At 40.6% G+C, this 19105-nt stretch overlaps 1 protein-coding gene across 1 annotated transcript in view; it reads right to left on the reverse strand.

Annotated features, from left to right (window-relative positions):
* CDH18 (cadherin 18) overlaps positions 1–19105 on the reverse strand; it is a 670758-nt gene that overhangs the window by 108209 nt on the left and 543444 nt on the right. The window contains exon 7 of the mRNA XM_056520957.1: positions 7574–7827. Coding sequence (XP_056376932.1) covers positions 7574–7827 — 254 coding nt within the window. The remainder of the gene's footprint in view (positions 1–7573; positions 7828–19105) is intronic.

Here is a 19105-nt window from a genome sequence, read left to right on the forward strand (position 1 = left end):
TTGGCAGGTAAGATAAAGTGCGTTTTATTTTATTTTGCAGCCCGGACGGGATAACATGAGAAAAGTGAGCACCGGAGTACTAGATCGCCGCTGTCAAAGCTGACAGCGGCGTCTATTGGGATCTATGAATGCTCCCAGGTGGGCGATGTATCGGGATATATCGCGATGTATCGTCACCTAGACGGTATCGCGATATATCGGGATATATCGAATCGCCACACTGGTATCGCGATTCGAATTGAATCGCCAAATTCTTGGCGATTCACACCCCTAATAGCTAGATGTGCTGGAGCAGCAGTGTGTGCCGAACAAAACTCTGCAAAATAGTAAAATCATAAATCTTTATAAAGTACACAGAATGTCTGAGTTTAAAAAAATATGTAATTTTGCTAAACAATCTGTCCCTCTATATCAGTTTAACCAACCAGAATGTCTCCAAGTGTTGCAAAACTTGGCATGCTAGGAGTTGCAGTTTTGCAACAGCTGGAGGCACCCTGGTTGGTAAACAATGTGTACATGTACCAGAGCTGAGTGTGTGATCATGTACAAGTAGCAGAAATTAGTGTGCGACATGTGTATGGAGCAGTGCTGAATGTGTGATTATGTGTATGCATGAAAATGCACACACTCAGCCCTGCTGCATACACATGATCACGCACTCAGCTTGACTGCATACACACAGTCACACACTCAGCTCTGCTTCATACACACAATCACACACTCAGCTCTGCTGCATACACATGATCACACATATACATAGACCTAACAACCATACCTCCTTCCCCCCCCCTCACACGCAGTGATATTCTTAGCTGTATGGTTACCATGGTTACATTACAGAGGTGCAATCTCCTACACTCATAAAGAACAGCATGAGTTTGAATTTTACACCATTCTATAGATCTACAGTCTGTACAGACCAAAGTCTAATCTAAATATGTATCACATATTGCTGGACTTGCTGGACTTACTCTTGTCCTCCTTGATAGTGTATATTTGCGAAATAAAATCAGGACTTGCAAAAAATGTGTGCATGTAAAGAGAAAAGACACAGTTGATAAATCGATGTCCACCACATAATCAGCTCTACCATACAGCGTTATTTATAATTCCACTTGTAAAGTTCTAACAAAAATTGAGAAAAAAAAAAACACACAAAAAATAGAATTGTGCAAAAAAGATTGCACATTATAGACAGTGAAAATTGTATATGTATATAATGATAAATTCCCCCAAGATGTATATTTAAATAGTGCACTTTTGGGTACATATAACTTATTTATTAACTGCTACATTTATTCTATAGTTTAGTAGGAATACAGCAATACCAAATACGTATTGTATTTTTTCATGTTTTACCAACTTTGCACAATAGTAGCACATTTTATAGCAAAATGTTTTTATGTCATAACTGTAGCAGTATGAAGAATAGGACAAGGAATATTTTTAAGAGAATTGTGCACATAAATACATTTTATTCTTTTTTTTAAACATTCTTTTATTAGTCTGCAGAATTTTCTATGCAGTTAAAAGGGGTTGTACAGAATTAGAAAACACAGCCTATTTTTTCCAAAAACAGCACCACACCTGTCAGATTGTTGGTGGTAGTGCAGCTCAGTTCCATTGAAGTAAATAGAGCAAAGTGTAATACCTGGATAACCCCTTTAAGATAACATGTTGGCTCTATTGTTCAGGTATTTACGATCATGGTGATACTATACACACACACACACGTGTGTGTGTGTGTGTGTGTGTGTGTGTGTGTGTGTGTAGTATCACCATGATCGCAAATACCTGAACAATAGAGCCAACATGTTATCGTAAAGGGGTTAACAAGGTTTTTATTTATTTATTTGAATTTTTTTTCTGTGCACTCAACAACCACCAAGCAAACTAAATGGATGCATTATATAACATCATTAGATGAAAATGTGTGGATGGAGAGTTAAAAAAATGTTCTACTAAACTGGTTCTGTCCATACAAATGAAAGGTGCCCTTCCTAAAATATGCAAAAACAGTTGAAGACGCAATGAAACAGCACTATTACACTATTCCCAAAAGTGTTCACTCAAACAGATGAGGACAGTCCCACAATTCAGAGTTATTATTTTCTCAGCTTCAATTTCAGTATACACACTATGGGCTATGCGATAATTGCAAACATGAGTAAGGGGGGCTCCTCCCCCGAATCGTTGTGCCATGGCCTGGGAGATGTAGTTAATGTAAATAATTTCTGCTACCTTGCATTTATGCACTTTGTCAAGACACAATGAAATATAAATAAGGAAAATAAGTTTACAGAAAATGCTCCTTCAGATTGTGAGTAAATCTTCATCTTATGTTTGCAGTTATCCGATAGCCCACAGTGTGTATAATGAAAAACACTGTAAGAACCATTCACTTCTCAACAACCATACGCCAGTACACTGTACAAGTCTTTTTTATTTTTTATATTTTATGTTGACTAGGGCAAGGGGATAAGGGTAGCATCAGATCCCCCACAATCAGACATTGGTCAAATCCTTTAATCTTGCTTATATGCCTTACATTTCATTGTACAACAGAATGATAGTTTGGTCACATGTCAGCTCCTATCTAAAAATGTCACCAGTCAGTCGCAAATCAATCTGTCCTCTCCTGTTGTAAGAGGTAGATCTAAATCAGTTCAGGATTAGTTTAAGCCTGGTTTTTGCTGCAGGTGCTTCAGCTAGCTTCTGTCATTTTTAGGCCTTTATTCATGCAGGCCCTATGTGTACCATCAGTAGCTGTTCTTAAATCTGCAAGGAGATGTTTGTACATTGTTTTAGCCTCAAGGAGAAGAGCATTTTAATGAAAGATGAAGTTGTACAAGGACCTTTCTCTTTCTTCCTTTTACTGATCTATTTGGTTCCTACAATTGGGTCAGTGATGGCCTGTCTTCCAGGTCAAAAAGACCTTGCTGGATGTGCTTCTTTTAATACACACCACCCATAGTATTTTTTTTCGTTCATTTCACATCCAAGTAAAGGAGAGTTCCGTCTTCCCCATGTAGTTGACCTTGTATTTTCCCGCAGTACTGATACATATTTTGACTTTTATTGCTTGTTCATTTTCCTTTTTCTTACTATTGTTTGGTTTTCTATTTTTATTGTACTATGTCAGTATCACAGTAGGCAAATGACCATATATATATATGGAACATAAAAAAATAGAAAAAGGTAAAAAGTGTGGTCCTTTACAAAAAGAAGTAAAAACTATGGTAGTGTGGGGTTCATAAGCTTTCTAATCAGAGTATGGCTTTGGCATAATACCATAGCAGTGATTGTCTAAGGCCACTATTGTCTAAGGCCCTACAGAGCTAGGAGAGGTATCAGCTGTTTTACGGTTAATAAAGCAGGCAAAAAATGTCTCAAATGGACTCAATAGTTAAACATCCGGTTGTTCATACACACAGTACATAAATTTTACAGGTGTAATTTTTATCCATGCAAAATTAGGTGGCATGTTAAATATACTAACACAAAAATGAGAGCAAGAACTTTTTTATTGACAAAATTTTTTGCCCTATTTCAAGCCATTCTTTGAGCATGCATTTTTTTTTTTTTGGTCTTTTTTTCAGCTCTTTTGGGATTTTTTTCATTTACTGCTCAAAATGAGGCTCACAAAACTATGGTACCAAAATGGTATTGTCTGAATTTTTATTTTTTTTGCTTTTGATTGATGTTTTCAGCTGCTTATAGCTCATAAAATGGCTCAAAGTACTGTGTGTGAATTTAGCCAAAAAAAAAAAAAAACAACAAAAAAACGAAAATAATAGTTTTTTCCCCATGAAATGGCTGGTTTGCCTATGTAAGAAGCAATCAGCTCTAACATGATATGGACTCAGCTATAGTGTTGCTCGCAAATATTCGCAATGCAAATTTTATTCGCGAATATCGCATATTCGCGAATTCGCGAATATTCGCGAATATAGCACTATATATTCGTAATTACGAATATTCGTTTTTTTTTTTTTTCACAGTACACATCACAGTGATCACCCCTCTCTGCTTCCAGCTTGTGTGGTATAAAGAAGGCTCTAATACTACTGGTGTGCAAATTTTAGCATATACTAATTTTCGCATATGCTAAACTTCGCATATGCAATTTTTCGCTTATGCTCATTTTTGTATACGCAAATTTTTGCATATGTTAATTTTTGCGTACGCGAATTTTCGCATATGCGAAAATAAAACGTGAATATTACGAATATGCAAATTTTGCTAATATATGACCAATATTCATCCATATATTTGCGAATTCGAATATGGCCTATGCCGCTCAACACTACTCAGCTACAATGGCAACTGGAATGATGTGCCTTTCTACAATGATGTCTAATGGAGGAATGATTGGCACTGGACAGTGCAGTGTTGTGGACAGTTGTGTAAACAGTATTAGAGAGTATCAAATATGACAGACTTAGATACATTGGCCAAGAAGCACAGTGTTGTACATAATAAACTTAAATACTATAGTATCACAGAAGAACTTGAGCTACTGTAAGTCATTATAGGCAGATTCCTTGCTGAATACAGTGTATGGCTCTCTTCACAGACCTTCTTTTGTATGTGTTTTTTTCCTCCACCTTAAATCATAACACTTTCAAATTTGCACCTGCAGACCCATATGATAGCTTACTTTTTGCTCCACCAATTCTACTTTGTAATGACATCAGTAATTTTACCCAAAAATCTATGGCAAAACAAAAAAAAAATCATTGTGCAATGAAATTGAAAAAAATAAAAATCACCATTTTGTAACTTTTAGGGGCTTCCATTTCTACACAGTACTGAACATTTTTTGGTAAAATTTACACCTTATCTTTATTCGATAAGCCCATACAATTAAAATGATATCCTAATTTTATAGGTTTGATTTTGTATTACTTCATAAAAAAAATCATAACTATATGCAGGAAAATGTATACATTTAAAAATGTCCTCTTCTGACCCTTATAGCTTTTTTATTTTTCCACATACGGGGATGTTTGAGGGCTAATTTTTTGCGCCATGATATAAAGTCTTTATCGGTACCATTTTTTGTTTTGGTCAGACTTTTTGATCGCTTTTTATTAATTTTTTTATGGTCTAAAAAGTGACCAAAAATACGCTATTTGGACTTTGGAATTTTTTTACGTGTACGCCATTGACAGTGCAGTTTAATTAATTATATATTTTTTATACTTCAGACATTTATGCAAGCAGTGATACCTGCCTGATACATATGTTTATATTTATTTTTATTTTCATGTTTTTTTTAATGGGAAAAGGAGGGGTGATTTGAACTTTTAATAGGGAAGGGGTTAAATCACATATTAGCCTTTTTTTTACACTTTTTTGGCAATGTTATAGCCCTGATAGGGGGCTATAACATGCAGTACATTAATCACAGGCATTGTTCAATGCTATGCCATAGCATTGCATTGATAGGTGTTATCGGCGGTCGATTGTTCAAGCCTGGATCTCGCACTTGGAGCAATCAATCGCAATCAATCAGATGCATTGGAGGCAGGTAAGAGACCCTCTTGCTGCATCCCAGCTGATTGGGACACCGCAGGGATCCCGGTAAGCCCGACTGAGCTACCAGGAATGCTTTTTTTTTACATTTAAGATGCGGCAATCAACTTTGATCGCAGCATCTAAAGGGTAAGTAGCTATTAGCCCCGGGTCCCGGTTACCGTTAGTTGCTGGGACTGACCCAACATGATGCTGGGTCACTGCGTGATCCCATGTTATATCGCAGGAGCAGACGCAGGATGTACAGGTATGCCCCGTGTCCCCAAGAGGTTAACCTATCTCCAGAAAACAGAGAACTACAGGGATGGCTGACATCAGTGAGCAAATGCTTACAATATATAGCTTACAATATATTTAATACTGTTAATGTGGTTATACCTGTTGTAAGATGCGCTCAACTCATGATGTTCCTAAATACAAAATCTGGCTAAACAAAACCTTTAAAAAATTTGATGTATCAGTGTATTTCCACTGTTTGGGTGAAGCACAGTGAATTGCTCAAAGGCTTCCCAGGTTTAGCCTCACAACAGTATCAAATATACTATGCTCTATTGCTTAGTGGTGTCAACTACAGTGTCTTACTGCACATTTTTGTTGTCTGGGGAAAAAATAAAATGATACAAAAAAAGGTGCAGGAAGTGGAAAACAGCATGCTTTTAAGACAATTTATTGTACAAAGTAAAAGCTTAATACAAAACCTTTTAGCTGATAAAAAAATAAAAGTTATCTTTTAAGCAAGACTAATTTATTTTCATAGCTCTCCCCATACTCACTATGCCTCCAAGGTGGGGGCATTGTATTATGAGTCTGTACAATGTAGATCTATCATATGCATGATGGTTCCATGGGTTATTCTGGAGAATTAGAAAAATGAAATATTTTTCATTTGAAAACAAACCCTCTATGTGCCCATGGGCTGTGTCTGGTAATGCAGTTTATCCACATGCTAGGGATTGGGGTGTGGACAACCCCTGAAAGTGCAACTGTCCTGAAATCTGGGTACAAAATTTTTTACCACTGGAGTACCCCATAAAGGCTACCAGACATGATTTTTGGCCCAGACCATGCTCTGAATTAAACACTGAAGAACAAAAGGATAATAACAACTAAATGTGACAAGTGGCTTAAAAAATGTGGCAAGTGGCTACTTGTCAAATCCATATGTTGTCATGAAAGCATCTGAGACAATTTTATAAATGTTATCCTTATGTATTTAAAGCGCAACTGTCATGAAATCTGGGTGCAATAACCTGAACACAGCCTTTGTACTGTGTGCAGGTGGTGGGTATAGCAATGTTTTTACCTAATATTTGCAGGCTTTCATGACCCCAAAAACGCTTTTGATCAAAGCCACTGACGGTGCGAGGTAAGCGATGCCCCGCCACCTCCACGCCCACCCCTTGTATGTCAGTGCTGGGACCAATGTGTGATTGACACACAGGTCCCAGCGCATGCGTCCTTCAACTCATCTAAAATGCGTGCCACTGCGTGTCATCCAGGCACCCGCCGCTGTCTTCCTCCTCCGTGCGCCTGCGCAGTGCTAGGTGCAGAGAGAGAGCGCTTCCTCTCTGCCCCTAGTATCGGGAACTGTCCTGCTTGCGCACGCGTCTCTACCAAAGAGAAGAAAGAAGATAATGGGCACAAGTACAATAACCAGCCAAAAAAAGGTGAGCTGAAGGGCGCATGCACTGGGACCTGTGTGTCAATTGTAATACCAATATGTTCATTTTTTCCTTATCATTACTGTCAACCTTGACTAATTGCTAATGTAAAATGTTTGTACCACATTTCTATCTGTTAAAAATTTCAATAAAATTCCATTGAAAAGAAAAAATATTGTGTGATACATCAGGTTCCTGTGAGTATGTGCCAACAATGAGAATGTGTACCAAATATTTATACATCTGTTTGCTGAAATAGTTGCAGAAAGACACTTTATATTACTGTACTAAACAATTTGGTTCATACACAGTACATGCACAAAGGTATAGAACTACATAGCTGTATAAACATTAAGAAAGAAAAGAGATCTTACCTTATTAGGCTACTAGAACTGTCAGGATCATGAGCTGTTACTATTCCCACAATTGTTCCTATATCAGCATTCTCATAAACATCCATCTCATAAAAAGGCTTTGTGAACAAAGGTGCCTCATCTACATCCCCAACAATAACTTTTAACATGGTGGAGTCTTTGAAAGGTCCCAGGTGAAAAAATCTTGAATCCAGATGCGTATTTACTCCTTCAATGTTTAGCGAATATAACTTCTTTTTCTCATAATTTAAAGGCTGAAAAAAAAAGAGATTACATGTGTTATTTTAATGCAACCTAGAAATAACAAAAGAGAGATCATAAGCAGGAAATTCTACATGATTGCAATTTTAGCAACCGCATAAGGGAAAATTCTCATAACCTGTCAAGATTACTGCATCTCTTCATGTCTTCGACATCTATACTATCTATCTATCTATCCAACTATCCATCCAACTATCTATCTATCTAATCTATCAATGTATTTATCTATTTATCCATCTATTTATCTATCTTTCTAGAAAATCCAGACTCCAACAGCACACAAGCTTGGTGAAAAAAAGTGGTTGTTTATTGCATCACCAGATGATAGAAGCAACGTTTCCGCGGCCTCTCGCTGCCATTTTCAAGCTCAAGTGTCTGCCCAGAAGTGCAACATTATATGTGTTCACATAATTGAATAATTACATAATTGTTTGACAGAATAAATTACATCATATGTAAACAAACAGTATTGACATAAAACAAATCATCTTAGTTGCAGTGATCGGTGTCCTCTCATATTGTAAATGTTCAGTGTTTTCACATAACAAGTCCCAGTGCATTTCTCCGTGAAAGGTGATTGGTGATAGTTATAAAAATAGCTTGAAAAAAGTTTCATAAAATAGAAAATTGAAATAATTCACTTACCCAACAGAGATGCTGCAGTCTCATGTATCGCCGTATGCTGTTTGTGTTTGTCAGCAGTGCGCAATCGTATCGGACTCCACCAATCCTGTGCGGGTCCTGCTGTTCTGACACAGCCAATTAGATTGCGCGTGTCGCGTGACGCGGCACGCATGTGCACATTGTCAACTAGTACTGTCACCAGCCATCTTGATTATGGGCAATTGTGCCCCTACGTTTATGAAGTAAACAGCAACTGATGTAAGTCTATTCCACATATAAGGTCCCGTGTTCACTCTGCAGGATAAAAAACGAGAATTGATGTGGATCTTTAGGTTGGATTCCATGAGACTAAAAGGTCTCAGTGCTGAATTTAAGAACACATCTGGAATGAGCAAGAGATAAACTTTTCAGTACGTAGCCCCTGACTGTTATACATTGCTTTTGGTGTATTGTAATCTATACCAGACTAATATTTGTGTCTTTTCTATTTAATTTCAGATAATTACGAGTCTACATTGTATCAAGCCACTGACACACTGCTGCAAAATCGTGTATTCGCTGAATATTTATATTAGGACCAGGTTTTACTTAATTTTATTTTGATAATAATTTATCATTTCTCTGCATAAAATGGGTCTAATTTGTTCCGAGGATGCAGAAACTACAGAGTAAGGAGGCAAGAGGTGATTGGTATATGTGAAGCAGAGTTTGCCTATGGCATTCACGGCTCCACTGATCCCCACCCGGAGTGAGTGGTGTTCATTCATTACACACATACGGGTGAGCACCAAAACTTGCCATAAGTACTCTTTTTGAGCAACCTCTATCTGCTATATCCTGCAGAGTGAACACGGGACCTTTTATGTGGAATAGACTTACATCAGTTGCCGTTTACTTCATTAACGTAGGGGCACAATTGCCCATAATCAAGATGGCTGGTGACAGTACTAGTTGGCAATGTGCGCATGCGACGCGCGCAATCTAATTGGCTGTGTCAGAACAGCAGGACCCGCACAGGATTGGTGGAGTCTGATACGCTTGCGCACTGCTGACAAACACAAACAGCATACGGCGATACACGAGACTGCAGCATCTCTGTTGGGTAAGTGCATTATTTCAATTTTCTATTTTATGAAACTTTTTTCAAGCAATTTTTAAAACTATCACCAATCACCTTTCATGGAGAAACGCACTGGGACTTGTTATGTGAAAACACCGAACATTTACAATATGAGAGGACACCGATCACTGCAACTAAGATGATTTATTTTATGTCAACACTGTTTGTTTACATATGATGTAATTTATTCTGTCAAACAATTATGTAATTATTCAATTATGTGAGCACATATAATGTTGCACTTCTGGGCAGACACTTGAGCTTGAAAATGGCGGCGAGAGGCCGCGGAAACGTTGCTTCTATCATCTGGTGATGCAATAAACAACCACTTTTTTCACCAAGCTTGTGTGCTGTTGGAGTCTGGATTTTCTATTTCAAGTTAAGACCCCTCACCAAGGTATTTTCCAGCGTGCACCACCTTCTTTATTGGAACATTATTAGTTGTGCTGCTCTCCTGGTTATTTTATCTATCTATCTATCTATCCATCTATCTAATCTATCAATATATTTATCTATCTATCCATCCAGATCACAGGAAGAAAGCAGCACTCCTTGAAATTGTAGGTGCGTGCCCTCAAAAGCAGTGGCACTCCAATTTGATGAATAAATAACCTTTTTTTTCTTCACCAAATTGGAGTGCCACTGCTTTTTCCTTTGAAGTATCTATCCATCCATCTACGGTATTTGTTTATCTATCTATTTATGCCATATCTATCTATCTCTATGTATTGATTTGTTAATTTATTTATCTGTCTGTCTACCTGTGTAAAACAAAACAAAAATGAAGAAAATATGAAAAGACAGTACACTTTATAGTATTCTGTCTGTGACTAGTAATTCAGTAGCAGTTTAAAGATTTGACATGACAAACAACAATTCACATGACTTAAAAAAACAAACACAAGTTATTCTGTTGAAATGAGAAAACAGCAGCCCCGGCTTTATTCAGATAATCCAGATAGAACAATAGATTATGGTGAGTACATAGATGTAATAAAATTTCGGTACAGGTATAGAAAAGACAAATGTTTCCCCAGTGTGTACTTCACAGTCCTATTGAAATTTCCCAAGCGTTTTCAGGCTCGTAACAGCAACATGTTTCATTGTGTTGTGCTCCAAAGAAGCAGGATGAACAAACAACAGTGGCAGATTTAATAGGTTAAACCAGGGTTATTTGGTGTGCTGTGCTGTTCCATAAAAAGTCTATTCAGCAAAAGTAAAATAAATATGCATTTATTGACTGATGATTTGTCCCCAACCTTGGGAATTTCATTATGTTCTTATTTTACTTATTTGCTTCCTATTTGCTGGAGCCACAAAAAAGTTATCTATGCCAATATCACATACAGAATGACCTTCATGTTTTGCTTAGCATAGCATTACCCTTTATGTTACATGTTCACAGATGTAGATGCTATTGCAGTAGTTGATAATTGATTCTACTGTGTACATGTGAGAGGGAAATGAGATTGTGAGTGACAGAAAGAGACAATAATGACCTTTAACAATGAATCTATTCCTTAATATTTACAGTCTGAAGAGACAGTATATTTACACAATTTCAGATACTGTAAAACAAGCACCATCCAATATGAATGAAAGAGAATGGACCTTGTTAAGTAGAGAACATTTTTCTACATAATCTGTATCTGCAATAAGACATATATTAAAGGGAATCTCTTGTCAGTGTCATTTGCACTTACGTGGTGGTAAAGGCTTGTAGTGCGGGTGACACTGATGAAAATGATACTTACCATGGGTTGATCCATGGCAGAGTTCATCCGTTATCTGTTATTTATTCAGCAAAGTTAATGCTCTGGTGGTGCTCCAGGAGAATGCTGATGGCTTGGCTGCTGTTTTCTCAATCTGCCTGGCTGCCAGCAGGCTTTAAGAAGCAGATTCCCTTTATGTGCACTTGGTTGTAAATTGTGCAATTGTTTTTAAAGTCCCTGTCACAGAAATATGGCAAAAGTATTGACCAGTCAAAGTGTAAGTGTTTAGGCCCCAACCGATCCCTAGAAGTAGCCGGGAGAAGTTCATGGCTCCAAAATCTTATAGAATTAGTCTCCTAAAGCAGCAACCTGGGGAAAGAAGCCTTCATCCACATGCTTCTCCTGGCCCATACTAACAATTGATGGGATCCTGACTGATCAAAACTTTTGACATATTTCTGTGACACGTTAAACATATTTTTTCAAATGATAGGCAGAGGTTAAGTGTAAAGGTGACCAAATACACATTACATAGATGTAGAGTGGTGAATGAACAATTGTCTAATAAATAATCTTTTTTTGCAAAAACAACCACACACATATAAGTCCATATTGACTATTGTCGCTATACAAATTGTCCGTACATGATCAATCATTCTGGTAAGGGCCTAGGAAAACCTTGTCAACAAAAAATCCTGTATCCAACAACAACCTAAAATGATTTCTTTCCATACAATAACAATCCGTTTCAGCTGGCTAAACAATCTTTCACTGTTAAATTTCAACTTGCAAAAAAGAACTTTTCCATTGAAATTGTCAAATTTCTTTAACTTTAATCTAAGCTATTGGGCTTTTTAGACTCAAAAGCTTTGATCGTAACTAAAACAAAATTGTGATGCATAAAAAGCATAAAATTACTTCAGGGCAAAATAAAAACGGTGATCATTAGATACTGTAATGTATTAGCTAATCTGGTCCTTCTAGAGAATGGATAAAGCTCAAGTGAAGACTTGATTGTACTAAATTGGCCAAATCACCATGTAAATAGGCACTTATCTATTAGATCAACTGATTAACAAGTATTTACTTTTTCAACGACTGATCGCTGCCCTTATTACATAGGGCGTTTGGCCCTAATTTTTCTGTGTAATTTTTCTGTGTGACTGGAGTCTAAGTTATGATTAGAGAGGATAGTAGAAAGATATGCAGGTGGGAGAAGTATGGTGAAGAAATTATTTTCAAATGACTATGCATACTATGTAATAACTGACATAAAAAAAAGAAACATAACTATAGAACATAAAAAAACTGAATGAAAGTTATGATAGATGGAAGCAAAAAAAAAGTTCCTCGCATATACTCAAATGACAGAAAGAAATGTGAATGACATGTTTCAGCATGTAACATGCTTTGGCGACTACTCTAGTTAAGAAGCTTGGGTTTCGGTTAGAGATGAGCGAATTTTTGAAAAATTTGATTAGTCCGATTCACCGAATTTTCCCCCAAAAACAGTTTTGGTCCGAATTTATTTGCGGTGAATCACTATTAAAAACGGCTATTTCTGGCCTACAGATAGCCTCAATAGTGGTGTAGAATACTTTGCCTTGCTGGTACACGTATAGGGTGTGTGCTTGGTTAGTAAAATAATACTGTTATTCAGTATGACATACAGATCAGAGGCATCGCTATTAGAATCACTGTCGCAGAGTGGAACAATGACAGAGCCTGGAGGTGGCATCAGTATGAGGAGACCATATAGTGGCTGAAAGACACAGCGTGGAGGTCGCAGTGTCTTGAGAAGACCATATAGTGGCTGAATGACAGAGCATGGAGGTGGCAGCAGCATGAAAAGATCATACAGTGGCTGAATGACAGCCTGGAGTTGGCGGCAGCATGAGGAGACCATATAGTGCCTGAATGACACAGCCCGGAGTTTGCAGCAGCATGAGGAGAACATACAGTGACTGAATGACATAGCCTGGAGGTGGCGGCACATGAGGAGACCATATAGTGGCTGAATGACCCAGCGTGGAGGTGGCAGAAGCATGAGGAGACCATATAGTGCCTGAATGACACAGCGCAGAGGTGGAGGCAGCATGAGGAGACTATATAGTGGCTGAATGACATAGCGTGGAGGTGTTGGCAGCACGAGAAGACCATATAGTGGCTGAATGACACAGCCTTGAGTTGGCGGCAGCATATAGTGGCTGAATGACACAGCCTGGAGTTTGCGGCAGCATGAGAAGAATATATTGTGGCTGAATGTTACAGCCTGGAGGTGGCAGAAGCATGAGGAGACTATATAGTGGCTAAATGACACTGCCAGGAGTTGGAGGCAGCATGAGGAGGCCATATAGTGGATGAATGACACAGTGTGGAGGTGGCGGTAGCATGAGGAGACCATATAGTGCCTGAATGACACAACATGGAGGTGGCGGCAGCATGAGGAGACTATATAGTGGCTAAATGACACAGCGTGGAGGTGGCGGCAGCATGAGGAAACCATATAGTGGCTGAATGACACAGCTTGGAGGTGGTGGCAGCATGAGGAGACCATATAGTAGTTGAATGACACAGCCTGGAGTTGGCAGCAGCAAGAGGAGACCATATAGTGGCTGAATGACACAGCCATGAGATGGCGGCAGGATGAGGAGAACATATAGTGCCTGAATTACACTGCCTGGAGGTGGCAGAAGCATAAAGAGACCATATAGTGGCTGAATGACACAGCTTGGAGGAGGCAGCGGCATGAGAACATATGGTGGTCGTATGAGACAGTTTGGAGCTGGCATCAGCATGATGAGAACATATGGTGGCAGAATGAGACAGCCTGGAGCTGGCATCAGCATGAAGAGAACATATTGTGGCAGAATGAGACAGCCTGGAGGAGGCATCAGCAGCATCAGGACCCGGTGACAGAGTGAAGGGAATAACGTATGGTCCATTGTAACCGGTGGGGGTAAAAACTTCCCCTGTAAGGCCTTACTCTCTATTATTATTAATACCCTTCTTGGCAAGTGTTACGCTTCCTAAAAAGGGCAGCCCCACACAGGAACCTCTCCCTATTTCCACCTACAAACACTGCCATTTCCCAGGGTTTTTAGGTGGAAATAGGGATTGGTTTCTGTGTGGGGCCGTCCTTTTTAAGACAAGTAACACTTTCCTCGAAAAGGTGGAAGGGAACAACGTCTTATCCATCGTAGCAGGTGGGGGTAAAAACTTCCCCTGTAAGGCCCTACTCTCGCCCTATTAATTCCATTCTTGGCAAGTGTTACTCCCCCTAAAAAGAGCGGCCCCACTCAGGAAACTCTCTATTTCCACCTAAAAACACTGGGAAATGTCAGTGTATGTAGGGGGAAAGAGAGAGAGGTTTCTGTGTGGGGCCGCCCTTTTAAGGGAGAGTAATACATACCAAGAAGGGAATTAATAATGCGGGAGTAGGACCTTGCAGGGGAGGTTTTTACCCCCACCGGTTACAATGGACCATACGTTATTCCCTTCCACCTTATTAGAGGTCTTTTCATCACATCAATACTTGGTGGTGCAGGTGGCACATGGTGTTTTTGGCAAAATGTTTTGTTTTGTTTGATTTAAAAATTATTTGGGTACATATATTTTATCCTAAGAATATTATTAAAAATTAAGTTTTACGTAATGGATATCCTCAATACTTACTTGTGGTCTGATGCGGAGGAATGTCTGTAACTGGGGAGCAGCGCCTTAAATATGTTTTGCACTATCCATATTTGTGAAGTGTTAGTGTGGTACCATTGTCAATCTACTCTGATGCATCTGGCATTGGTGGCTTGAAATCCTGGCTGATCCATGCCTAATTCATCTTCACAAAGGTCAATCTCTCCACATTTTTCGTGGACAGATGAGTTCTCATTGGGGTTACTATGGCCCCCGCTGCACTAAATTCCCGATCTGATGCCATACTACTGGCCGGGCAGGACAGCTTTTCCAGGGTAAACTCTGCTAGTTGCGGCCACAAATCAAGTTGGGCTGCCCGGAAGCCAATCGTGGTTGGCATGGTCATGTCAAGGTATGCCACCACCTGCTGGTTCAGGTCCTGCTCCAGGTCTACCTGCTGCTTCTGAGTTGCTTCACTATGCGGGTGAAGATAGCTACTCAGTAGACTCAGGCTGCTGCTAATGCAGCTGGTACTGCTTTTGCCACCCCACCCCCCTCTCCAGCAGTGTGTCTGAGTTCTCTTTCTCGCCTTCCTCATAACCCTCCTGCTCCTCCTCTCCTGTCAGATGACTACAAAAACCGTCCACTTTGCAAAGCCTAAACTGTGCTCCACTATGCCCCACCCCCTCCTCCTTCACCAGTTCAGCCCCCACAGGGATCATGTGGCCAAAAAATGTAGGTGCCCTGACCAGCCATCCTTTCCAACACATGTTGTAGTAGATGAAGCAGTGGAATGACGTTGTTCATCCTTTAATCCTGCGACTGACTATTAAGGGGGCTTCCTCAAAGGGCCTGAGCAAACGGCAGGTGTCTCGTTTAAGCTGCCACTGGTTGACATTGAAGTTACACATCAGAGTCCCCCTATCCACTTAGATCATCAAGAAATCGGTGATGGCTTTTCTCTGTCCATAAAGTCGGTCCAAGACATAGAGGGTGGAAGTCCAATGTGTGGAAACTTTGCAAATCAGATTATGTTGTGGGATACCGTTCTGATGCTGCAGCTCAAGGAGAGTGTGCTTTGCATTGTACGAGTGGCTGAAGTGCATGCAAAGTTTCCCATTGTTAGGATGTCTTGCAGGTGAGGGAACACTTCAGGAACCGCATGACAACCAGTTTGAGCATATGTGTCATGCAGGGCGCATGGCTCAGGTTTCCTTGTCACAGCGCAGACAAGATGTTCTTCCTTTTGTTGGTCACCATGGTTCCCATCTCCAGTTTTCATGGTGTAAGCCATGATTCAATTTCTTGATGAATGACTTTTAGCAGTTCCTCCCGTGTGACTCCGTTTGCCAAGGCAAACCATGTGAAGAACAGCATGACACCGCCGTGTGGTATGCTGGAGGGGCACTGAGACATGTCTGTGCAGTGGAGGCTGAGGACACGTTGGAGATGAGGAAGCTGAGTCACACAATGTCACAAGACCAACAGCCTGAGAGCGTGGAGGAGGAAGCGGCGTGACTTGTCCAAGTTGCTGTTGTGGCTGTGCTGGAACCACATTAACCCAGTGGGCTGTAAAAGACCTGTTTTCTCCCTTCGGCGCTGCCGTGCACTTTGGTACACACCGACAGGCTCAAGGACTGGACCACCTTCTCTTCCACAAAATTGTGCAGGGCTGGTATTGCCTTCTTCGCAAAGAAATGACTGCTTGGCACTCTACTTGAAAAGGGAGCGACTGCATCACCAGCAACTTGAACAGGAGCACATTCAGCTTCTGAGCCATTGGATGAGTGGGTGTATACTGTTGTCTCTTGGACATGGCTTTGCCGATGGATTGCTGGCGGAATGACTCAAAGTAGGAGGAGCAGGAGCATCTGGAGCGACAGAAGATGAGTATGACATACAGCTCTCTTCGGCTGAGGATGTAGAGCCTTTGCAGGCTGAAACAAGGAGCGGTGTTCCACTGGGTGATGCAGCAGGATGGACCACCACATCGGAGCCACGGTTCTCCTGGGCAGCTTTATGGTGACGCTGCATATGTTGACGCAGGGCCGAGGTGCCAACATTGGGACCCTGGCCACGCTTGCCCTTCTGCTGACACATCTTGCTTGTGGCCATGTTGACCTCCTCTGGATGCTTTATGAAAAATTGCCACACTGCCAAGTAGCTGATTTTCCCACCAACAGTCCGCACGGATTGACCACTACTGCAGCCTACTCCAGGAACCCCTGTTCCACTACCTCCCAGGAAGGTAGGCTGCAGTGAAACAGGTGGTCTACCCCAGGCATGTTTGGCTCCAGAGTTTTCACTTCTGCCACCATGCTGACTGCCAACCATGCTACCACCTTGCTGGCTCAGCTGTGGACTCACGGGCAACCTGCAACCGTCTTCTCCTGATGACGATGAAGCCCCTTCCTCACCTGTCTCCCAAGTGCAATCAGCTTCATCATCATCGAGTTGTGTCTGCACCTCACTGATGTAATCCTCAGGTTCCTCCAGAGTGTCTGCTTCAGGAGCCTGACCACCTTCGCAACACCACCTCCCATGCCACTCTACTCATCACTACTTGCGTGCCTAGCGGAGGAATCGGCGGATGTCTCCTCCACTTCTTGGCTGGGCAGTAGCTGCTGATTGTCCGCTATTAGATCGTCCTCACTAAATAGTGGGGTGAACCCACAGCATAAGATACTTCTTTAGGGGAGAAAACAGCATAGGACAGAGGCAATGGGAGTACAGGGACTGCTCCCGGGCCATGTCAACTGAGGATTGTGTCTGAGGAACCCACCGAGTGTTGACTGGGGGTGTCAAATGTCACTTGTGATGAAGTGCATGACGGTGTTAACCAATCGATGATGGCAGATGGGTTGCTGGTCGAGACACATCCGCTAGCTGATACCCGAAGCTTAGGCTTCAGATCTACATACGTGGTATGCACTTATGTGGGGAGTAGAAGACGCTCCACTATGCTTAAAACAGTATTTGTCTACAACACCAGCAGGTGTGTACTTTTGGGTAGGTGTGTATTTTTTGCTGGCCTTTCACAGTAACTAGGCCCTTTAGACTTTAACAGGAACAAAATGGTACACCACTTAGATGTATGTATGTGGTATGCACTTATGAGGGGAGTACATTGTGCTCCAGTATGCTTAAAACAGTATTTGTCTACAACATCAGCAGGTGTGTACTTTTGGCTGGCCTTTCACAGTAACTAGGCCCTTGAGACTTTAACAGGAACAAAATGGTACACCACTTAGATGAATGCACAGATTTCACTTAATAGATGACAATACGCTTTTAGTAACCTGCTCAACCCTAACTGGCTGGCTACTATTAGCTTTTCAGTTGTTGTACACACCAGTGCTGTAGCACACAATCACTGCTGTAATACACCCAAAATTGCACTTTCTCTCTCAATCTCTCTCGCTACCCTATCTGTGCTTCTAGGCTGCATTTGGGCTTGGGGTGAATCGTTGCTGTAATACACCCACAATTGCACTTTCCCTCTCAATCTCTCTCCCTTCCCTATCAGAGCCTCGAGGCTGGATTTGGGCTTGAGGTGAATTGCTACTGTAGTTTCAGTATAGAAGGTGATATTGTCTGCTAAGGTATAGTTATCAGGGGAGCAATTTAAGGTTACTGAAGCACAAGGAGCTTAGTTTTTCAAAGGCTGAATATAAAGCAGAGTAACAGTATAGTACAGGATGTGACAGGAGCAAATAAACAGACACTCATTGCCGTATCTGCAGATAATGAGTCATTGTTGAATGTAATGAGCATGAAGATGCAATCAAAAAACAAGCTATTTTTTATAGTTGTGCCAACTGGAACCAAGTAAAGAAAGATCAGATAAGGCTTGGTACTGAATCATAAAATAAAGTCCAGAGAGCTGTTTTGTGCTTTGGAAACTATATAGCTAACAAATCCATCACCTGCAAACAGACTTTACAACTCGTACAACTCTGTTCTATGTTACCTTACAACTCTGTTCTATGTTATTTTCAAAAAGCATAGCTTTGCGGTAACACTGGTCTAGGGTATTACTGTGCAGCAGCCTTTAATTGTTCTCACTTGGATTCAGTTGCACCATTCACTCTATGGAATTTCCATTGCAGATGTTCTGACACAGAAATTCTGGGTACCAGATTAAAAAATATTGAGCATGTTCATTCTTTTAGGCAGAATCTG

The sequence above is a fragment of the Hyla sarda genome, chromosome 5 (genome assembly GCF_029499605.1).
Source record: "Hyla sarda isolate aHylSar1 chromosome 5, aHylSar1.hap1, whole genome shotgun sequence".
Taxonomy (NCBI): Eukaryota; Metazoa; Chordata; class Amphibia; order Anura; family Hylidae; genus Hyla; species Hyla sarda.